Below are 24,605 nucleotides of genomic sequence, written 5' to 3'. Positions count from 1 at the left end.
ACCTGTTGTTGATGGGCACAAGGGTAAATCTAGAGCTTGACTTCTCCTGTTCCAGGCCTCTAGAATATTGCTTGAATGAAACTGGGCGTAGGGAACAGCCCCGACAGAGGCCACCATCTTCCCCAATAGCCTTATACAGAGGCGAATCGATGGTCCCTTTTTTGCCCTGACATTGTGGATCAATTCTCTTAAAGACTTGATCTTTGGCTCTGGCAGGAATACCTTGCTTTGGGCTGTGTCTATGATCATGCCCAAATACTCTACCCTTCTTGGGGCTTGCAGGGAGGATTTCTGTAGGTTTATGATCCATCCTAAATGTTGTAAGTATTTTACTGTATTAAGCACTGCGTGATCTAATCCTGCCACTAACTGATCCATCACAAGTAGATCGTCCAGATAGGCCGTCACCGATATGCCCCGTGCCCTCAGCTTTGCCAACAGAGGGGCCAGAACCTAAATACTCAAGGCGCCGTTGCCAAACCAAAGGGCAGAGCCACAAACTGGAAGTGGCGATGTTCTACTGCAAACCTTAGGAACTTTTGGCGAGCGGGATGGATAGGCACATGTAAATATGCATCTTTGATGTCTATAGACGCCAAGAATTCTCTGCCTTGTAGGGTGGCGACAACGAATCGAATAGTTTCCATTGGGAAACTGCGAATGTTCAAAAACCGATTCAGAGATCTTAGATCCAGGATGGGTCTGATGTCTCCATTTGGTTTTGGAACCACCAAGAGGTTTGAGTAAAAAACAAAATCTTGTTCCTTTAGGGGTACTTGCACGATTACCCCTTGGGACATCAAGTGATACAATCCCTTGAAGGACTTTTTAATGAATCTTTGGATAGCCTTGAACTTCGAAACCGGTAAGGTGGGATCTCTTGAAATTTCAGCTTGTACCCTAGGGATACTGCGGAAACTACCCACTTGTCCTGGATCTCGGTCTGCCATGCCGCTGAAAACTGCCGAAGCTGCCCCCGTCACCCCCCCACTCGGCCGAGTGGGGCCACCTCTTCATAAAGAAGTTTTGCCTGTTAGCTTTTGAACCCTACGGCTTCTTGTTTTTCTAGGCCTGGTTTTCTTTAGCCTTTGTGGCTGGCTGAAAATGCTGTTGCCACTGCCTGGAGGCAGATCTTCCAGGAGTTGGGGAGAGAGAACACTGAAAACAAGGACGCTTGTTTTTCTTCGCTTGCAAAAAGGGTAGTATTACCGCTCGATATCTTTTGGATATATTTTTCCAAATCTTCCCCAAAGAGGCGCTCACCATGGAAGGGAAATTTTTTTTGCATGGAGCTTCCGCTGACCAATGCTTAAGCCAAATAATTCTGCGCATATGCACCAGCTGTTGAAAGAATAAAGGCATAATTTAATGTGCAGCAATCGTATGGTGATACTACGGATGCACTGGTAATAAGTGTGCCACCGCCCCGATAATGTAGAATTTAAACTAAGGACTAGTAGGTTGGGCTTTAAAAGGCACACGGTAAAAAATGGTATGAAAAACTAGAAAAGGTTTTTATCCTTGATATAGAAATATCGTAAAAGCAGTTATAGATATAAAATCACAAATTAAATTAAATTAATAACTGGTTCCACACACAAGGTTCACATTCATTGTATGGTTCTAACATAAAAAGATTCAAACAATAAGAAACAAAATCATGAGTAGGGTTATATCACAAGTGACCAGGTGGTTTATCCAGAGGAACAGGAGGGCTTGCTCGACATGTTGCGCGCTTTTGGGGTTAGCGCTTCCTCAGGAGCATAGATATCTCATTAAAAATTAACCCGTGTTGGTGATAATCAACGAACGGTCATGTATTGGCCTAAAGTTGGTTATGATTCACAAAAAGGGAAAGTACTTCAACCAATTAGGAAAATGAAATCATAGATTGAAAAATAAAGTTGCATAACATGGTATGGCAGTAAATTGCTGGTAAGCAATAGACAGAGTACCTAATCCAGGGATGTGTTTACACAGAGGGATATATACACGAGGTAATCAGCCAAGCACGGCTAAGCAGATGGATAGATCTGCCTTGATGATTGCCAAACTAGGTAACTACAGTCCATAACATGGAGAGGTTAACAAATGTTGGCAATAAAAGTCCTTAATGATTCACTCCAGTGTATAGCTCTGTGTATCCCTGGTAATAGGTGGCACCTATTACCAGGGATACACAGAGCTATACACTGTAGTTACCTAGTTTGGCAATCATCAAGGCAGATCTACCCATCTGCTTAGCCGTGCTTGGCTGATTACCTCGTGTATATATCCCTCTGTGTGAACACATCCCTGGATTAGGTACTCTGTCTATTGCTTACCAGCAATTTACTGCCATACCATGTTATGCAACTTTATTTTTCAATCTATGATTTCATTTTCCTAATTGGTTGAAGTACTTTCCCTTTGTGGATCATAACCAACTTTAGGCCAATACATGACCGTTCGTTGATTATCACCAACACGGGTTATTTTTTAAATGAGATATCTATGCTCCTGAGGAAGCGCTAACCCCAAAAGCACGCAACATGTCGAGCAAGCCCTCCTGTTCCTCTGGATAAACCACCTGGTCACTTGTGATATAACCCTACTCAAGATTTTGTTTCTTATTGTTTGAAGCTTTTTATGTTGGAACCATACAATGAATGTGAACCTTGTGTGTGGAACCAGTTATTAATTAAATTTCATTTGTGATTTTATATCTATAACTGCTTTTACGATATTTCTATATCAAGAATAAAAACCTTTTCTAGTTTTTCATATGCACCAGCTGGAGCGTAAAGCGAGATGCCTGTTGGCATCCACTGTGAAACATAAGGCCCTAGGCATATCCTCCCAAAAGGTTATCTGCTTCGGAGGCAGATCTTTCAGCCCATGTTTCACCTGGTCCTTTAAGACCTGACACATACCAACTGCCCCCACAGCAGGTTGGGTTATTGCACCCGCAAGGAGAAAGGGAAAGGAAGGAAGACCTTTGTAAAGACTCAACTTTTTTTTTAGAAGGATCTTTAAATACCTGGGCATTGTCCATCGGACAAGTTAGGATTTTATTTACACAAGAGATAGCTGCATCCACAGAAGGCAGACTTCACTTCTCGGTAAACTTCTCCTCCATAGGATAAAGAACTTTAAACTTCCTAGGAGGAGAAAAATGCTTATCTGGGTGTTTTCAGTCTGCGTAAATCAGATTCTCCAATAAATGGATGAATCGGAAAGGTACAGGCAGCCTGTGGGGATTTTAATGAACACAGAGATGAGACAGGTGATTCAGGATAGGGTAATCTGAATATAGAGCATACCGCTTCAGCATAACATTGCACCTGTAACGTCAGAACCTGGGAGGAAAAAAGGTTCCTCTGATATTATTGATCCCTCTGAGTCCTCATCCCCTGATGGGACCTCATCCTCCTCAAATTTCTCTGAAAGGAGATCTGCTTCGCTTTTTGTCCTTTTCTGAGGACTTTGCGATTAACGCAGCAATTCTACCTTCTCAGTTGTTCAGGCCTGCTGCCAAAGTGTCCTCAGTGACATATGCAGGCACCGGCACCACAGGAAAGGCTGCTACCGATAGAGGTAATGGCTTATCCTGTATAAGTGCGTCAGGTATTACAGGAGAGGAAGGTAGCGAGCATGCGTGGCTAGAGCCTACGGTCTCAGGCAGCGGTGCTTTTTTTGTCTTAGTCCCTGAATTTCTTCTCTGGGTAGACATTTTACCAAGCAAAGCCAAGGTACCACACAAATGCATATAGTACTGTGCTAGTTTAGCAATCTACATACAAGTATGCAACTAAAAACACACAGGTTCATGCTAGAGTAGGTGCCCATCTTTGGGAGTGCTCAGCCAACCACATGGAGATCTTACATGCCCTTATGCTGCCGTGTGCCTTCAAGGAAAAGCTCCAGGCTTGTGAGGCTCCTTTTATCACTTCCTGCACGATTTGCCATTGGAAATAGCGTGCCCGCGCACAAGTACTGGCCCGCCCCCCTTCTCATTGCTCATTAGCATAAAACAGCGCGACCTAGGGGTAATGGCGGTGATCTGACATGGGTATGATCCCTCTGACACCTGTCTGAGTGGAGGGAAGGCAGCCGTTCATGGCAGAGCTTCAGCAGCGGAAGGAGTGTGCTTGTCTGGAGGAAAAGACACTGTTCTGGAGCATGGTGAATGGAACTCAGCTCTTTACTCCCTCCAGTTGTGGCCAGAAAAAAAGACACCTACTCCAAAATAGGAAAGGTACTTAAGTTTAAAAAAACTTAGGACTTTTTCCTGGCTTACCTTTTCCGTGACGGTTTTCTGCCCAGCAGAACCAATCTTCCCCCATCACGGCGGGATCTGTGTGCCAATCTTCAGGGATATGGGTTCCTACTTGGAGGCCTCTTCCCTGGGCCTTGTAAAAGACTCTGCCGGGACTTTTAGTGTATAAAGCGAAAATGCTGGACCCTAGAGCCCAGTCCTCTGAAAAGACATTACAGGAGACACCTCGTCCACGAGGCTCGGATACCATCCAGTTTTGGCGTAAAATTTTAGGCATCTTGGATGGACCCGAAAGTGTAGCTCTTTTACCCGCCCCCCCCCCCCCCCACCCTCCAAGGGTTTCTTTGGCAGAGCTTCCTTCAGCACATCCTACCCGCGTCCAACACCTTAGACACTGGCAAAGAAAAAAAAAACTGAGGTACTTTCCTTAGGGGAGGGGTTATATGGAGGGGAACTTGTCTTCATTGGTTGTGCCAGTGTCCAATCACCTCTGGTGACCATACAACTCACTATGTAATGAATAGAGGCTCTGTGTCCCCGTGGTGTACGATAAAGAAAACATCAGTATGCCCATCCTGAAAAATCTAGTGTTGCAGCACAGCAGAGGACGAGGACACCCAAACCGAGTCACAGCTCCCCGTGCCCATTTAGACACGGAACTACAGCCAGGCTCCGCCTCCTCTCTCCCGATTGGCCAACTGACTTTGAATGACAGCAGAAGGAGCCAATGGCCAATCAGGAAGGAGAGTCTCAGACTGCCGAGACATTCATGGACATCGCTGGACAGGGGATGGGGCTCAAGTATTAGGGGGGGCTGAGGGGAGCTGCTGCAAAAAGAAGGCTTTTTATCTTAAAGCGGTAGTAAGCCCACTAAACTTGAGCGCGGGAGTCTTCTTTCCGGCAAGGGCCTTAAGCCGAAAATCCCCTGTGCGCATGCGCCGCTGCATTCAGCGGCTTATTGCGAGGGGAATATCTTTTTTTTTACCTACAGGTAAGCCTTACCTGTAGGTAAAAGTTATTTTTTTTAACTATACAACCACTTTAATTCATAGAATGCAATAAGATACAAAAACCTTCTGACTTTACAAACCCTTTACCCACTAAAGGGCCCCTTCACGCCGGTATACGTCGGCAGAAGGGCACAGGCACGTACTTGTACGTTGCCTTTAAGAGCCCAGCTGCCGGCACGCTCACGACCTGAAGCTCCGTGACCGCGGGACCCGATCGACGTCCCGTGATCGGTCAGAGGAGCTGAAGAACGGGGAGAGGTGTGTGTAAAACGCACCTTCCCCGTTCTTCTGTGAGGCAGCGACACTGATCGTCTGTTCCCCGATATAGCGAACGACGATCAGCGACGTCACACCTACAGCCATGCCCACCCACAGTAAGAATCACTCCCTTAGGGCACACTTAACCCCTTAGCGCCCCCTAGTGGTTAACCCCTTCACGGCCATTGTTTTTTTTACCGTAATCAGTGCATTTTTCTAGCACTTTAAGCTGTGAAACATATCATTGTACAGACTTCAATTAGGCAGACTCCATTGCTGACTGGAAACATAAAATGCTGCTGCCCCCCCCCCCCCGTGTCAGGACACCACTCGTCATAGGCAACAGATCCAGATGAGGCGCCTGCAGCAAAGCACCCTAAAGAGCTGCTCCTTTATATCCAGGGTGAAAGCCTGAGGGCTTTCACACTGGAGCATTGCGCTGGTGGGACGGTTAGAAAAAAAAAAAAAGTCCTGCCAGCCGCATCTTTGAGGCGCTGTAGGAGCGGTGAATATACTGCTCCTACAGCGCCCCTGCCAATTGAAATCAATGAGGCAGCGTTTTTGCGGGCAGGTTTAACCCCTTTTTCAGCCGCTAGCGGGGGTTAAACCCACAACGCTAGTGCAGGGGTTGACAAATTTGCTTGGAATCTAGGAGCCAGGTAAAAAAGTTAGGAGCCAGAAAACGCGCCCCGTCCCGACGAGCTTGCGCGCAGAAAGCGAACACATACGTGACCAGCGCGCCCCCATATGTAAACGGTGTTCAAACCACACACGTGAGGTATCGCCGCGATTGGTAGAGCGAGAGCAATAATTCTAGCCCTAGACCTCCTCTGTAACTCAAAACATGCAACCTGTAGATTTTTTTTAAACGTTGCCTATGAAGATTTTAAAGGGTAAAAGTTTGTCTGCATTCCACGAGCGGACGCAATTTTGAAGCGTGACATGTTGGGTATGAATTTACTCGGCGTAACATTATCTTTCATAATATTAAAAAAAAAATGGGGATAACTTTACTATTGTCTTATTTTTTAATTCAAAAAAGTGTAATTTTTTCACCAAAAAAGTGCGCTTGTAAGACCGCTGCACAAATACGGCATGACAGAAAGTATTGCAACATTTGCCATTTTATTCTCTAGGGTGTTAGGATAAAAAATATATATAATGTTTGGGGGTTCTAATTAGAGGGAAGAAGATGGCAGTGAAAATAGTGAAAAATGACATTAGAATTGCTGTTTAACTTGTAATGCTTAACTTGTAATACCAACGGCCACCACCAGATGGCGCCAGCTCACATCTGGTGGTAATAACTTGTAATACCAACGGCTCACCACCAGATGGCCCCAGCTCAAAAAAAAAAAAAAAAAAAAAACCTGGCGCCCGGGATTTGTCGAGCCCTCCGCTAGTGGCCCGAAAATCGCGACAAAAACTATGATAAAGCGCTGCTAAAAACAGCGGCACTTTAGCGCCGACTCACCCAGCACTTCAGTGTAAAAGTAGCCTAAGCCAGTCTCCTGTCTCAGATGAAAATCTTGTGAAAACTAGCCAAAACGCACACAATTTTGTGCAGAGACTGCACAGGCATGGGCATCACCTTAAGACACTAGCAAAAAACTAATGCTGACTAGCTGGGAGGGGCATTACCCATTTTTTTTGCCAGTGTTCTGAAGGTGGCAGCATAAATCTATATCGTAATGTATAGGAAGGTATCATTTGATTTAAGATAAAATGGGATTTTGTCCTTTAGTAGCAGACAGTAAAAGGATTCCTCTCCCTACGACAGTCACAGATCAAATAAAAATTCAATGCGGTATTAGGAATGCTAACCATTACTAGAAATAGGTAGCCACGCAATCTTTTTAAGGGCCTATTTTCAAAGAGACCAATGAACTCTAACCTAGTGGGGCATGGAAGGTCCATTGTTCTTTCTGAACATGAAACCAAATTTTTGCATTGCAAAGAGAAAAAAACATCAAGCAACCTTAAAAAACAAAAATTTAAATACAAACAAAGACACCTTCATGCCATTTGAACTATTGTAATATAAAGTTAGCATGGATTATTAAATAAGACGATGTCACAAGCTAAGCTGCTCCATTAAAATATAGAACATATATGAAAAGTGCTGACCTTGTGAGCAGGGATGAGATTAATGAGGATAGAATCCAGCAGTTCTTGTGTAACTCCATCTCCCTCCATGGTTATTGAGCTCATTAAATCCAACATGTGCATTTGAACTTTCTGGTTGTGGCTGTTACTGTAGAATCAAAAACATCGAAGAATTTATGTGGGATAACATGAAGTTATAGGTACACAACATACAGCCCAATGACCAATTGGGTAATCAAGTAAAAAAAAATAAAAAAATATCCAAGACGAAAAATGTGTGCACTAAAGTAGGGCGGAAAAAACTAATCGATTATGAAATTAATCGATTACAATTTTCATAATCGATCAGCCAGTAACATAATGGAGTTAAAACGAAAATGAGCTTTTTATGGTACAAAAAAGCAAATCGCTACTGTAAATATTACTTTCACTGTCCCACAGTAAAAAAAATGAACCCCATACAGTAACGATTTGCTCTTTGTACTTTTTGTTTTTTTTGGATTGGATTGGAATAAATACATAGAGCGCCGAATGCGAGTTGTGAAACTCGCGTCTAACCCCATTATGTTACCAAACATCTCAGGCCTGGGGTCACACCTTTGTTTTTTGGCGCTTTTTGCAGAAACACACTACAGTTCATTTACATGTTTTCCTATGGGACACGTTCACATCCATGATTTTTTTTCAGCTGCTGCATATTTGGAAAGGGCAAGGATTTTTTAACGCAAAACGGTGCTATTTGGCCCCCAAAAAAAAAATGCTATTATCTGATTAATCAAAACAATAAATCGGCCAACTAATCGATTATGAAAATAATCATTAGTTGCAGACCTACACTAAATACCACTTGTTTACATATGAAAATTAGTAAATTTTTATTTTGCTAGAAAATTAAATTAGTTACAACCGCCAAACATTGTATGCATTTTATTTTTTGTAAAGCACAGGCTCGAGAAAATTGGTGGGTTTTGCAATTCTTTGTCACACAGTATTTGCGCAGTGTTTTTTTCTGAACACAGTTTTTGGAAAATATATACTTTTACATTTTAATGCAAAAAAAAAAAAAAACACTGTATATATAACCCACTTTTTGTAAAATAAGAAAAAAAAATTGTCACTGAGTAAATGGATAACAAACATGTCACGCTTTAAAACTGTGCACCCCCCCCCCCAACGGCGGCAAACAACGTAAATGTTACTATCCATAGGCAACACTTTGAAAGCCTTTACAGGTTACCACTTTAGATGTACAGGAGAATTACTAGAATTACTGCCCATGATCCGACATTTGTGGCGCTACCTCACGTGTGGGAGGATCACAGTTTGCGTGCTGGCACTTTAAAAAAAATTTTTTAATTACATTTAGAATTGTTTTTACACGGCTGCTTTAAATTTTTGATCACCTTTATTGCTGTCACAAGGAATAACAGGTAATCTATAAGGAGGGATCTGGGTCTATAAGACCCTAAATTCCTACCTGTGCATTTAAAAGCATTCAAAAACACCAAAATTGGCATTTTTGAATACTTTTTTTTTTTTTTTTTTTAGCCAGCGCTTTTAAACTTCCAGTAAACCGGAAGCAATGTCATGACATCACTTCCAAATTGCCATATCTGAGACCCGATCACGGCTTTCTTCTGGTCTCTGGACAGCCAGCCAGCGGCGGAACGGCCCCTTCAGCTGCTTGCAACAACAGCCGACCGTCTGCTTTAAACAAAGATAACGGGACGATGCTTGCAGCTGCAGGCATCACTCCGGTACAACCACCTGAAGTCAAATGATGTAGAAGCATGTGAATTGGTGGCAAGTGAACCGGTCCAAAAACGGAATGACAAATATTAGAAGCAGGTAGCTCTAGCATGCCAATTCTATAAAGTCAAGCAATTTCTGCAGCCTCCCAACTTAGAAACGTAAATAGTAGCCGTCTTCAAGTTGCTTTTTAGCATTGGCAGCACTGCCAACCCACCACCCAAATGATAAAGCCTAGGCCTGAATTGCAGGATAAAAACAGCAAGAGTTCCAAACATTATGGCACTGGAATGAGTCTGCAAAAAGCAAACTGTTCCCAATTGCTTACTTTGTCATCTATTTACACTAGTTTACTTCCACAGGTCTGAACTAAAAAAAAAAAAAAAAAAAAAGAAGGTCTATGAGATGCAACCAAGTATTGCCTTGTTAAATAAAGCTGCTAAACACCTACCTTGCTCTAAGCAGCAATTGATCTTTTTTATGCTCTTGGTGGCTAAGCTTACTATAGCCCATTCGTGAAAGACTTCTGTATGCATGTCACTCTATAGACAAAAAGTATCCTGGATCATGCTCAAAAGGAGCAAATGTCTAGTGTGAGCAAAGATACTGCAAAACTATTTGGAGCCACCTGGAGCCCTTGGGCTATCTATGTACAAGTGAGGCTCTAGGGAACTTTGTCATATTAGGGCCATCCCCAGGGAGCTTCACTCTGTCTTTCTCCCCACTTTCCATTCTCTTTGCTTTTCCTATTTCTTTCTATTCAGTATGTCCTGAAATCTATCGTTTACAGGACCTCTCTCACACGACAGGCAGAGCTCCTGCCACTCTATTCCAGGACAGTGAGAAGGCTGCTTTGATTGGTTATACCCTCAACAAGTCATTTGCAAATGCATTACAAGTTTCTGACCCTCCCTTGCTTGGGAGGGCAATGGTATGGATCCATTAGATTTCACCTTATTCGTTTTAGAAATTGTGGATGTGTTTACCATTCTGTGTTTTTGTCAGCCTGTGCCAGGGTTCTGGCTGTTGTGACGATAAATGTGATTTCTCTTGGTCTGATTGTCAAACTGCTAATAAAAATGATTGAAAGTAAAGTCTGTCAGACAACTTATACACCAGCAGGAAATAATTGGAACAACTGCACATATTTAAACATCACAAGTCTTATACCCAGTATCCAAAGAGTGTCCCATCAGTGCCATAAGGCGACGCTGAGTTCAGAGCACATTTTGCAGATCTATACAGTGCCTTGAAAAAGTATTCATACCCCTTGAAATTTTAAACATTTTGTCATGTTACAACCAAAAACATAAATGTATTTTATTGAGATTTTATGTGATAGACCAAAACAAAGCGGCACACTATTGTGAAGTGGAAAGAAAATTATAAATGGTTTACAAATAAAATGTGTTAAAAGTGTGGCATTTGAATTCCCCAAGTCAATACTTTGTAGAACCACCTTTCGCTGGAAAAACAGCTGCAAGTCTGTTTGGACATATCTCTACCAGCTTTGCACATCTAGAGAGTGACATATTTGCCCATTCTTCTTTGTAAAATAGCTCAAGCTCTGTCAGATTGGATGGAGAGTATCTATGAACAGCAATTAATGTCTTGCCACAGATTCTCAATTGGATTTAGGTCTGGACCAGATTAACACATGAATATGCTTTGATCTAAACCTTTCAATTGTAGCTCTGGCTGTACGTTTAGGGTCGTTGTCCTGCTGGAAGGTGAACCTCCACCCCAGTCTCAAGTCTTTTACAGACTAACAGGTTTTTTTCTAAGATTGTCCTGTATTGGGCTCCATCCATCTTCCCATCAACCCTGACCAACTTCCCTGTCCCTGCTGAAGAAAAGTATCCCAACAACATGATGCTGCCACCACCATGTTTCACTGTGGGGATGGTGCGTTTAGGGCAATGTGCAGTGTTATGTTTCTCCCATACCTAGGTTTTGCTTTTAGGCCAAAAAAATCTAATTTTGGTCTCATCTGACCAGAACACCTTCTTCCACATGTTCTGTGTCCACCCAACACAGTTTCTTGCAAACAGCAATGGGTCTTTTATGGCCTTCTCCTCATCACTCTTCCATAAAGGCCAGATTTGTGGAGTGCATAGTTGTCCTGTGGACAGATTCTCCCACCTGACTCGTGGCTCTCTGCAGCTCCTCCAGAGTTACCATGGGCCTCTTGGCTGCTTCTCAAATTAATGTGCTCTTTGTCTGACCTGTCAGTTTAGGTGGACGGCCATGTCTTGGTAGGTTTGCAGTTGTGCCATATGCTTTCCATTTTCAGATAATGGGGTGAACAGTGCTCAGAGATGTTCCAATTTTTTTTTAACCACTTAAGCCCCGGATCTTTTAGGCAGCTAAATGCCCAGGCCAGGTTTTGCGATTCGGCACTGCGTCGCTTTAACAGACAATTGCGCGGTCGTGCGACGTGGCTCCCAAACAAAATTGGCGTCCTTTTTTCCCCACAAATAGAGCTTTCTTTTGGTGGTATTTGATCACCTCTGCGGTTTTTATTTTTTGCGCTATAAACAAAAATAAAGCGACAATTTTGAAAAAAAAATTCAATATTTGTTTACTTTTTGCTATAATAAATGTCCCCCAAAAACATATATAAAAAAAAATGTTCCCTCAGTTTAGGGCGATACGTATTCTACCTATTTTTGGTAAAAAAAAAAAAAAAAAATTGCAATAATCGTTTATCGATTGGTTTGCGCAAAATTTATAGCGTTTACAAAATAGGGGATAGTTTTATTGCATTTTTATTAATTATTTTTATTTTTTTTACTACTAATGGCGGCGATCAGCGATTTTTTTCGTGACTGCGACATTATGGCGGACACTTCGGACAATTTTGACACATTTTTGGGACCATTGTCATTTTCACAGCAAAAAATGCATTTAAATTGCATTGTTTATTGTGAAAATGACAGTTGCAGTTTAGGAGTTAACCACAGGGGGCGCTGAAGGAGTTAGTGTAGCTGTAGGACTGACGTCATCGATTGTGTCTCCCCTATAAAGGGGATGACACGATCGATACGCCGCCACAGTGAAGCACGGGGAAGCCGTGTTTACATACGGCTCTCCCCGTTCTTCAGCTGCGGGGAGCGATCGCGACGGAGCGGCTATAAACGAATAGCCGCGCCGTCGTCCCGGATCGCTCCCCGAGGGAACACGACCGCCGCATGTAGCGGGGGGTGGTGGGGAGGGGATCGGACCCCCCACCCGCTAGAAGGCAAGGACGTACATGTACGCCCATTTGCCTGTACGTGCCATTCTGTGGACGTACATATACATGCGGCGGTCGGGAAGTGGTTAAATAACCCAACTTTAAACTTCTACACAACTTCATCCCTGACCTGTCTGGTGTGTTCCGTGGTCTTCATGATGCAGTTTTGTTCACCAAGGTTCTCCAAAAAAACTCTAAAGGCTTCACAGAAAGGCTGCATTTATAACGATTAAAATTACACACAGGTGGACCATTTACTAATTAGGCGACTCCTAAAGGTAATTAGTTCCACTAGATTTTAGTTCGGGGTATCAGAGTAAAAAGGGGGCTGAACACAAATGCACGCCGCAATTTTCAGAAATTCGGAAATTTTAAAAACCATTTATCCTTCACTTCACAATTATGTGCCACTTTGTGCTGGTCCATCACATAAAAATCCCAATACATTTATGTTTTTGGTTGTAATTTCAAGGGTTATGAATACTTTAAGGCAATGTATATACACACACACACAAACTGTATGCAGATATAATATGAGAGGGCAGTACTTTCAAGAAAAAAATAAATAAAAGGTTTTAACTTACTTAATTACCGAGAACAGAGTTTTAAAGAGTTGAATAAATATTTCATTGCAATCCTCCAATTCAAAACAAATGTTGTAGGATTTGACCCATGCCAAATTCTAAAATAAGGGGGGAAAACAATAATTATATGTAGCCAATGAAGGGTTGACCACCAACATTTACACATATACCTTCATCTTCTTAAAAAAAAAAAAGAAAAAGTTGTTTTACACACACACACACACACATATATATATATATATATATATATATATATTCCATATACACACCCACCAGTAAATGCTATGCCTAGAAATACAGTACAAGACAGGAAGTCATAGACCATTGGTTACTTGCCACTACCTGCAGGTGACTGGACACTGCCAAAAGCTTTCCTGGGAATGATTCCAGTGCACCTTTATGTAAACCTGCCAACTCTGGGGTACTGCAGTTTTCTAGCAAGCAATAGGGAGACAAATGAGAGACCTGTGCCCTGTACTGTATTCTAAAATACACACACACACACGCCACTTTGTAAAAAAGTGTTACAGATTTCACTAGGGTAAAAACAAACAAATACCTCTAACAGATAAAAATATCTATTGAACTGAGGGCTTTTTGTGTCTTCCAGACCTTTCAGTTGTCTTGTTATAAACAAGAATATGTCCTGCATAAAAGAAAAAAAAAAAAGGAAAATGTATTTTAGAAATGCATATAAAAAATATGAAAAGTGAATTTTTATATTTTTTTTAAGAGAAAAAAAGAAAAACGGACTATCACACTATCAAACATGAAATACCAATTTAGGCTGGCCAAAGAAAGAAGTTTAAAAAAAAAAAAAAAAAAAAAAAAAATCCTCCCCACTGTGCTATTGTACTCTGACAGTGGGACCACTCTGCTGTCAGAATACATTCAACAGTGCTGCAGTCAATTGGCTGCATGCGCTGTTCTTTACAAATCTTCTAACAGTCCCTCTGGAGAAGAAATGATCACTAGGTCAACTCCTCAACGGAAACCACCCTAGATGGATGGAAACTCGACTGGTCCAAGGCCAGCTTAGGGATAAATGTTTGTCTACGTCTATCAACCAAAGGGAAACCATAATCTGCCCAGAATGGCAGGCACAAGTTATCCACTGTAGTAGGGATATGCAATTAGTGGACCTCCAGCTGTTGCAAAACTACAAGTCTCATCATGCCTCTGGGTGTCATGTTTGTGGCTGTCAGTCTTGCTATGGCTCATGGGACTTGTAGTTTTGCAACAGCTGGAGGTCCGCCAATTGCATATTCCTGCACTATAGGGCATCTGGTTCCACCTTCCTCGCCCCAATTCAATGCCAGAGCTCTGACAAAAAACACAAAACTCATGGTAATGAATACAAAGGCATTTCCTCCTGCATACCACAAGTTGGGTATTAGGAGCAGGGAATACTCGTGAGTATTCAAAGTTCATATTCGTATAGCACTTTCAGGGCTCTGGCAGCAGATTGGAGTATGTAGTAATGCAGTGAAATAAACAGCAGGCACCTTACAAAGTCTAAACTCGAATGGAATTAGTACAGCGCAACCACTACATTACATATATCAAATCAGTGTCTGATCGATTCAACCGTCCCTGCACAGAATTCAATGCAAAACCATAATGAATAAAAAAAAAAAAAATATATATATATATATACATACATACATACATACACAGCCTTCAAAATTTGTACTTGCCTGCTAGCATTTGGCGAGTACATATTAACCTATTGCGAGTAGCAGAATTGCCCAATCAAGTGGAACTACTGTCTTTCTCCTGTTGTCTCCCAAGTCCCGCCTATCAAAACGATTGGCTGCTAGCGTCCTAACAACCAATCAGGTGCTTGGAGGACCCGGCATTCAGAGGAGGAAAATTTAACTTCCTCCTTCCCAGCTTCCGAGTCCGACTTGCCGACAATGGAAAGGAACAGGAGAGAACTTGCTGTCTGCTCTGGAACACTGCTGAGCTGACTGGCCGGGAGTATGAGGGGACCTGTGTGCTGTCTGGATCTGGACACTGCTGATGATTTGAGTGAGCAGAGGAGTCGGCACTCAGAGCAGGGGAAGGGATCAGGGATCACACTGAACAAGTGTAAAGGGAGGACATGCTCTCCCAGGTCCTAGAGCTGTGTACAATGAGCTGCAACATCTCCCCCTCTACAGAAATGTGGAGGGAGGGGGGAGCCATTCATCACCACACCATCCTTAGTACCTGTACTATGTCTGCAGTCTCTCTGACCCTCTCTCCTTGTCATGTCTGCAGTCTCTCTGACCCCCTCTCCTTGTCATCTCTGCAGTCTCTCTGACCCCCTCTCCTTGTCATCTCTGCAGTCTCTCTGACCCCCTCTCCTTGTCATCTCTGCAGTCTCTCTGACCCCCTCTCCTTGTCATCTCTGCAGTCTCTCTGACCCCCTCTCCTTGTCATGTCTGCAGTCTCTCTGACCCCCTCTCCTTGTCATGTCTGCAGTCTCTCTGACCCCCTCTCCTTGTCATGTCTGCAGTCTCTCTGACCCCCTCTCCTTGTCATCTCTGCAGTCTCTCTGATCCTCTCCTTGTCATCTCTGCAGTCTCTCTGATCCTCTTTTTACCATGTCTGCAGTTTTTCTGACCCTCTCCTGTAGTGTTTCTACAGGGGGTAAGGAAATGTTTGCCCAGGGTCCATTTAACATTAGACGACCCTGCATACCATGTATGATCTGAATAAAATATGATAATTTATAAGGGGCGTGTTTAGGGGCACCTTGTGGCGAGTAACTCTTAAGCTAGTAGCTCAGGACTTGAAATTTTGAGAAAATAGAAAAATATATAATATATAAATATATATTACAGACCAAAAGTTTGGACACACCTTCTCATTCAAAGAGTTTTCTTTATTTTCATGACTATGAAAATTGTAGATTCACACGGAAGGCATCAAAAACTATGAATTAACACATGTGGAATTATACATAACAAAAAAGTGTGAAACTGAAAATATATTTCATATTCTAGGTTCTTCAAAGCAGCCACATTTTGCTTTGATTACTGCATGGCACACTCTTGGCATTCTCTTGATGAGCTTCAAGAGGTAGTCACCTGGCGCAGCACCCCATCACTCTCCTTCTTGGTCAAATAGCCCTTACACAGCCTGGAGGTGTGTTTGGGGTCATTGTCCTGTTGAAAAATAAATGATGGACCAACTAAATGCAAACCGGATGGAATAGCATACCGCTGCAAGATGCTGTGGTAGCCATGCTGGTTCAGTATGCCTTCAATTTTGAATAAACCTCCAACAGTGTCACCAGCAAAGCACCCCCAGACCATCACACCTCCTCCTCCATGCTTCACGGTGGGAACCAGGCATATAGAGTCCATCCGTTCACCTTTTCTGCGTCGCACAAAGACACGGGGGTTGGAACCAAAGATCTCAAGTTTGGACTCATCAGACCAAAGCACAGATTTCCACTGGTCTAATGTCCATTCCTTGTGTTCTTTAGCCCAAACAAGTCTCTTCTGCTTGTTGCCTTTCTTTAGCAGTGGTTTCCTAGCAGATATTCTACCATGAAGGCCTGATTCACACAGTCTCCTCTTTACAGTTCTAGAGATGTGTCTGCTGCAAAAGGTGGCTACTTTAAAGAACCTAGAATATGATATATATTTTTTAGTTGTTACACACTTTTTTGTTATGTATAATTCCACATGTGTTAATTCATAGTTTTGATGCCTTCAGTGTGAATCTACAATTTTCATAGTCATGAAAATAAAGAAAACTCTTTGAATGAGAAGGTGTGTCCAAACTTTTGGTCTGTACTGAATATAGATAGATAGATAGATAGATAGATAGATAGATAGATAGATAGATAGATAGATAGATAGATAGATAGTGAAAAACATGCTCACCTTAAGCACATTTATACATGTTCATCTGTGTTATCCACCTGGTAAAGCTCATATGGTATTCCCTCTTCACACTTATTCAGATCCAGAAAGATCTCGCCTTCCAACCCCCCCCAATGTCCTTGTATCTCAAATTTGGATTACATGGAACAGAAATGCGGATACATAGTGCTTCCCATTTTAAATATTTATTCATATTACCCCACAATAAAAATCCACTCAAGGTTAAAATGACAATGTGCTTGATAAAAAAAAAAAATCACATTAGTCAGCTCAGCAATACTATGCAACGGCGTGACGTCACGGGCTGAACTCCTCCCTTCTAGATGCATTGTGCCCATGAAAGTGGGTTTTTATTGTAGGGACATATGAATAAATACTTAAAAAACGGGAAGCCCTACGTATCTGCCAATCATACCAATGTCCTCGTGTATCTCAAATTTGGGAGTTGGAAGGCAAAATCATCCTGGATCTGAAGAGGGGTGAAGAGGGATTACCATATGAGATGTACTAGTGGATAACACAGATGAGCATGTTTAAATGTGCTTAAGGTGAGCAGGTTTTTCACCTGGTGTGTGGAGTGCATGAATCACTGGAAGGAAGGAATTAGAAGACATTTTTGGTGGAGAACTGGACTTCAATTTTACAAATTTTTTGCACCCAATCTATATTTGAGTTTTTGCCTTGGATCCTATGCAGGGACTGTTGGACTTTTACAGATACAGATTTGATTTGTGTGTAATGTATACTGATTCGAATGCTTGGTTGCAGTGCACTAATTTTATTTGAATTTACGTATAGGAGATGGTGTTGTGAAATCGCTATATATAGTGTTTAGCTGGCAACTTATTGTATATTGTTCATTTATTTTGATAATTATTTGAGGATATTAGGGGTTGCACTGATTGAAATTGGATATTATTTTAATACCTTACAAAGTCTGCTATGTAGTGCGACAATGTACAGGTTCACATTAAAACTGCAAAACACACAATATAGAGAGTCTAAAGCCTCGTATAATCGGATTTTCCGACGGGAATTGTGTGGTGACAGGCTGTTGGCAGAAAATTCGACCGTTTGTATGCTCCATCGAACAATTGTCGTATTTTCCGGACAAATGTTGGATGGCAGGCTTTAACATTTTCCGATCATGTGTACACAGGTTCGGACAAAAGTCCAAAGTACAAACACGCATGCTCGGAATCAACGCTCAAACACGTCATAAGCAGGTGTCCAAAAGGTGGTGCTAAAGAGCTAAAAAATCACATAGTACATAACTACGTTTGCGTTTGTTGGCCGACAATTGTGTGCCGTTTGTATGCAAAACACATTTTTGGCCAAAAGTCAGAGGCTTTGTCTGCGGAAAATCCAATCGTGTGTACGAGGCTTAAGTTTCCAAAAGGAAATAAGGAAGTACTAGCTAAGGGGAAAATCACTAGATACAAAACATGTCAAGTCTTAAAATTGTGTGTGCCCGTGATATAACAAAAAAACTACGCTACTCAAAAAAACGCCACAGATGAGACTTTAAAACCATCTGTTTAGTGGGTACCTATGAGTAGGGGTGCAACGGATCGTCACCGATCCGTGATCCGAACGGGCCACCCCGTTCGGATCGGCACACCACACGATCCGCGAAGCGCTCCGGAGCTTTGGCCGTAGGAAAGTCCCCGGCTTCGGCCTAGCTCCGGAGCGGCGGCCATCTTGCTCCACCCCTGTGTGCTTGCCAGAGCCCAATGAATAGCGTGACACGCCTCCCCGCACAGCGCGCTCACTGCAGACATGTGGAGAGTGGAGACAGCATGAACAGTGAGCTTCTGCAGGTAGGAGATCCGTTGCAATAGTAGTAAGCATTGTAATGTTCAATCTGAAGCAGACAAATAGCAAGACAGAGGGAGATAGGGGGCCTCTCCACAAATACCTCTGGCCCCTTAACAGCTGCATCTGTAATGGGAGGACATGGGGGCAAGTGGACATCTTTCATTACACCCAACAGAGTATTAGATTCAGTTATTTTCATCACAAAACTGAGCTTATACCCTTAAATACAGTATTTGTAAATCCGACGGACTGTTTAAATGTTAAATTTAATGTGAAAATCAGAGGTGTTCTGTCACATTAGCAATAAACAGTCCGTCGGATTTCCAAACACTGTATTTAAGGGTATAAGCTCCGTTTTGTGTTGAGAATAACTGTGAAATCTAAAACTCTGGTGGGTGTAACAAGATTTGTCTTTTTTTTTTGCTGATCCAAAAATGATCCGATCCGTGACTCCTGATCCGAGGATCGATCCGATCCGTGAGTTTTTTGATCCGTTGCACCCCTACCTATGAGCCATGTTCCTAGAATTATTGCTCTGACCCAGACATTTCCAGAGATACCTCACGTGTCATGCAATCATGGTTTACATACACGTGTGCAGGGAAATTGGGGTCATGTTTAATCTTTTTTTAATAAACTTAACTGTAATTTTATTTTTATTGCCATTACAAGGGGGTCAAACCCCCATGTGAGATCTTTCAGAACAGGTTAAATACAATGTCATCTTCCTGCGAGGAGAGATCAGGAGGTTTATTTTAGTACATGAGTAGACTACCTTTAATTTATCATGAGATGTATATGGGGCTTCTGGTGCATATATTCTGAAGATATCAGCCAGACAGCAGGCTACTAACAGACGAACATCTTTGTTAGGATTCCTGAGGAAGAATTCAGATGAAAGGTGCAGGGCTAAAGGGAGATATTGCTGTTTCTCATCTTCTGAATCCTGGTCCATATCCATAAAAGTTTTAACCACCATCTAGAAGAAAAACAAAGAAAATCGTAAAAAAAACAAATAGGACACCTTTATGCCTGCTATAGCATCTTTTTATGGGGGGGGGGGGGGGGGGGGGGCGACACTTTGGCCTTTTTCACAAATACAATGGAAAAAGTCTATGTATCCCTCAACAGAGAACCCTTTAAAAAAGTAAGTTATAAAACTTTGTTTGCAAACAAAAAAAACCATGCTTCCAGAAAAAAAAAAAATAGTTAAATAGTTTGTGCATAGAATGTGCAACAAACATTTGCTGAAATACCTAGGAAACAATCTCAATGTTTTTCCCCAACATTCAGGGTGCAGTCACACCTGTGAATGCACCCTGCCCCCGATTAGAAGCGAGAACCCCAGCGTGTGTTCCCGTGATTAGATGCAAGAGGTAGCCCCATTGAAAGCAATAGATGGCTACAGATTGTCGCAACTAGCCACTCGCATGTAATCACTTGTGCAGGATTGGCCCTGGATGCAGTGTTTTTGAGTATAGTTTTGCCAAAAAAAAAAAATAAGACACACTACTGCAAAACTCATTCTACAGTCAACGCTACTGGTGTTTTTCTCCTAAGGTCCAATGTGCATGAGGCCTAAGGCAGGATTCATATGGGTTGTTAGCCATGCCGGGAATCCCAGCAGCAAAAATCTATCGATGTGTGCAGATAGCTGCAGCTGCTGAGCCTGTACAGTGTAATGACAAGGTGTTGGCATAGTCATTAATCAAAGCATCCCTCTGTTTATTAGTAAATTTGTCTAAGCTATGATGGTGGTTCTTTTTGTTTCATATGTCATCCTTGAGAGTTGCTGCTGGTTATCTGTCAGAGAAGCTTTGTTTCTATTACAAGCGCCTAGAGATCAGCTTACTGATTTAACTGGTCATTTTAATCTGCATGGATTTTTGATGAATTGAAGGTGTTTGCTATAAAAATAAAAACCCCCACCAGATTTAAATGATACACTGGGTACTGAACGATTTTACTTTATGGAGTGGAAGTTGTGGAAAATAATTGGTTCCTAGAAATTGCAGCCAATGTTTTCAAAACCTTTTATTTATTTATTTTTTCAATACTTTTGGTAGAGTTATGTGAAAGAAATTTTAAACCCTGTATACATGCACTAGATTTTGCATGCTTTGGTTATTTTCACACTTGACCATCCTATCATGTACTCTTTCCGGAGACCCCAATACTAGCCTGCTTATGTTACACCCCTTGTTACCTTCAAAGTAATATAAAAATGAATGTGGGGTGTGTGTCACAAGAAAAGTCATAACAGTTATTTGGAGACACGCAAAGCATCTTTGTCTGTCCCCCAATGCAGTAGGTATTAACCACTTTAAAGACCAGACTTTTCTGGAAGAAGTTTTAAAAAAAAAAATCCCTAAATAGCTTCCTTTACCTTAGTGCAGTCCTCCTTCACTTACCTCATCCTGAGGTTTTGCTTTTAAATGTCCTTATTTCTTCTGAGAAATCCTCACTTCCTGTTCTTCTGTCTGTAACTCCACACAGTAATGTGAGGCTCTCCCTGCCTCTTGAGGGGGCGAGCAGGAGTGTCAGGACGCCCACTAACACGCCCACTAACACAGCTCCTTTCTCTATCTGCAAAGTAGAGAGCGTCCTGACCCTCCTGCTCGCCCCTCAGGACGCTTTCTCCACACCAGGAAGAAAGCCTTGCATTACTGTGTGGAGTTAGACAGAAGAACAGGAAGTGAGGATTTCTCAGAAGAAATAAGGACATTTAAAAGCAAAATGGAAGGATGAGGTAAGCGAAGGAGGACTGCACCAAGGTAAAGGAAGCTATTTAGGGCAGGGCTCGACAAATCCCGGTCGCCATGGCGACTAGAAATAGGGTCCTGGTGCCATCTGGTGGTGAGCCGTTGGTATTACAAGTTATTACCACCAGATGTGTAAGCTGGCGCCATCTGGTGATGGCCGTTGGTATTACAAGTCAAGCATTACAAGTTAAACAGCAATTCTATTTTCACTGCCATCTTCTTCCCTCTAATTAGAACCCCCAAACATTATATATATTTTTTATCCTAACACCCTAGAGAATAAAATGGCGATCGTTGCAATACTTTGTCACGCCGTATTTGCGCAGCGGTCTTACAAGCGCACTTTTTTTGGGAAAAAATTACTTTTTTTTTATTAAAAAAATAAGACAACAGTAAAGTTATCCCCATTTTTTTTTATATTATGAAAGATAATGTTACGCCGAGTAAATTGATACCCAACATGTCACGCTTCAAAATTACGTCCGCTCGTGGAATGCCGACAAACTTTTACCCTTTAAAATCTCCATAGGCGACGTTTAAAAAAATTCTACAGGTTGCATGTTTTGAGTTACAGAGGAGGTCTAGGGCTAGAATTATTGCTCTCGCACTACCAATCGCGGCGATACACATGTGTGGTTTGAACACAGTTTACATATGCGGGCGCTGCTCACGTATGTGTTCGCTTCTGCGCGCAAGCTCGTCAGGATGGGGCACGTTTTCTGGCTCCTAACTTTTTTAGCTGGCTCCTAGATTCCAAGCAAATTTGTCAACCCCTGATTTAGGGAACATTTTTTTTACCTTTACAATCCCTTTAAAAGCAGTATTTTTTTTTTGCTAGAAAATTTACTTTTAACCCCCAACCAATATAACAAAAATCTATATATTTTTAGCAGAGAACCTTGGGGGAGCGAATGGTGATTGTTACAATTTTATATATCGCACTGTAATTGTGCAGCAGTTTTTCTAACACTATTTTATTTTTAAATTATACACTTTAAAGGGGAGTTCCAGACAATATTTATGTTTATTAAAAGTCAGCAGCTACAAAAAGTGTAGCTGCTGGCTTTTAATAAACAGACACTTACCAGCTCCGGCGTTCCAGCGACGCGCCGGCCGGGGCTCCGCTCCTCTCCCCCCCTCCCCGGCGTCTTCATTGTCACTGTGGGCACCCGGCCGTGACAGCTTTCGGCTTCATGGCCGGGCCCCCACTGCGCATGCGCGAGCGGCACTGCGCATGCGGCCCTGTTTGATTGGACAGGCGATCGCCTAGGACCTGTCACGTGTCCTAGGCGATCGCCTACAGGGAGGGGCTGCCAAAAGGCGATTAAGCTTAATCGCCTTTGCAGCCCCTCGGCGGAAGGAGGAAGTGGGACAGGAAGTCCCCTTCTCCTGAAGCCCCCACTCCCCCCCCAAAAAAATGACATGCCAAATGTGGCATGTAAGGGGGTGAGGAGTGGGATAAGCGGAAGTTCCATTTTTGGGTATAACTCCGCTTTAAACCACTTAAAGCGGGGGTTCACCCCAAAAAAAATGTTTTAACATTGTCATTCTGACAACTCGGCTGAATGTAATCGGCTGTTTTTTTTTTTTATTATTATTATTTTATACCCGTACATACCCTATTTTCACCGCCGCTTCCGGGTATGTCTTCTGTGGGACTGGGCCTTCCTAATTGATTGACAGGCTTCAGACCGTCGCATACAGCGCGTCACGAGTTGCCGAAAGAACCCGGACTGCGAGTCGGCTCTATACAGCCCCTGCGCACCGACGTTCGGCTTCCTTCGGCAACTTGTGATGCGCAGTATGCGACGGTCGGAAGCATGTCAATCAATTAGGAACGCCCAGTCCCGCAGAAGACATACCCGGAAGCGGCGATGAAAATACAGTATGTACAGGGATAAAATAAAAAAATAAAAACAGCCGATTGTCATTCTGACAACTCGGCTAAAAGTTATGTTAAAAAAAAAATTTTTGGGTGAACCCCCGCTTTAAGGACCAAAAGGATTTACCCATTTAATGACCAGACCATTTTTTGCAATCCGGCACTGCTTTGCTTTAACGGACAATTGCGTGGTCATGCGACATTGTACCCAAACAAAATTGATGTCCTTTCTTTCCCACAAATAGCTTTCTTTTGGTCGTATTTGATCACCTCTGCGTTTATTTATTCCTCTATGAACCCCAAAAAACACTGACAAATAAAAATCGTAATAAGTTTATATTGATTTTCGCAAAAGTTATAGCGTATACAAAATAAGGGAAATATTTACGGCATTTTTTATTATTACTTATCAGAATCTGGAATAAGAATCTGGAAACCGAAGGAGGGAGAAGAGCCAGGGAGGGGAGAAGAAATTGTAAGATGACGGAGCTGCTTTAATAAAATACTTTAAAAATCTGTGTACAGTGTTTATTTTTGGCACGTTTTTTGGGTGAATGGGTAGGGTACAATGCCCCTCCATACTTATTTACATAGGGTGGGGTGGTCGCTCGTCCCCCTCCCATTCCTGACCTGCCAGGTGGCTGCGTGCTCAGATAAGGGTCTAGAATCTTCCTAGCAGGGGGACCTCCAATTTTTTTCTTGATTTTGGCAGGGGTTTCCCCTTCAAGATCCTCAGCACAAAACAGCTTTTACCGGTGTCTGGCATTTTTACAGCTCTAGGGATGGAGGCCTTATTCCTATTACAATGAATGTAAACATCCCTTGTAATAGAAAGGATGGCAGGTCCTCTTCATGGAGGGATCTGGGGGGGGGGGAGAAAAAAAACACCAAATCTCTTCTTTACCTTTAGGCTCTATTTCCATGGACGTTTTTACAGCCACTTTTCTGAGCGATTTTTACAGCTTAAAAAAGCCTGTCCATGTTATTAAGCACTCCTGGGAATTTCCTGTGTTTACAGAGGCTACAGTGACCCAAGAAATGTTTGCAGATAAAACGCTGGCGCTC

The 24,605-nt window shown here is 42.4% G+C and overlaps 1 protein-coding gene across 5 annotated transcripts in view; it reads right to left on the bottom strand.

Annotated features, from left to right (window-relative positions):
* The window catches only part of PDS5A (PDS5 cohesin associated factor A), a 150,955-nt gene that overhangs the window by 101,982 nt on the left and 24,368 nt on the right, over nt 1–24,605 (bottom strand). For 3 of the 5 annotated variants that reach the window (XM_040335080.1, XM_040335085.1, XM_040335093.1), the window contains exons 3-7: nt 19,672–19,875; nt 13,760–13,846; nt 13,201–13,298; nt 10,368–10,451; nt 7,654–7,780 (exon numbers count right to left, since the gene is read on the bottom strand). In XM_040335080.1, coding sequence (XP_040191014.1) covers nt 7,654–7,780; nt 10,368–10,451; nt 13,201–13,298; nt 13,760–13,846; nt 19,672–19,875 — 600 coding nt within the window. The remainder of the gene's footprint in view (nt 1–7,653; nt 7,781–10,367; nt 10,452–13,200; nt 13,299–13,759; nt 13,847–19,671; nt 19,876–24,605) is intronic. The other 2 variants (XM_040335088.1, XM_040335089.1) reach the window with 2 other exon arrangements.

This window comes from Rana temporaria, chromosome 1 (assembly GCF_905171775.1).
Source record: "Rana temporaria chromosome 1, aRanTem1.1, whole genome shotgun sequence".
In the NCBI taxonomy this organism is placed as follows: Eukaryota; Metazoa; Chordata; class Amphibia; order Anura; family Ranidae; genus Rana; species Rana temporaria.
This window is presented reverse-complemented; position numbering and strand designations above follow the sequence as displayed.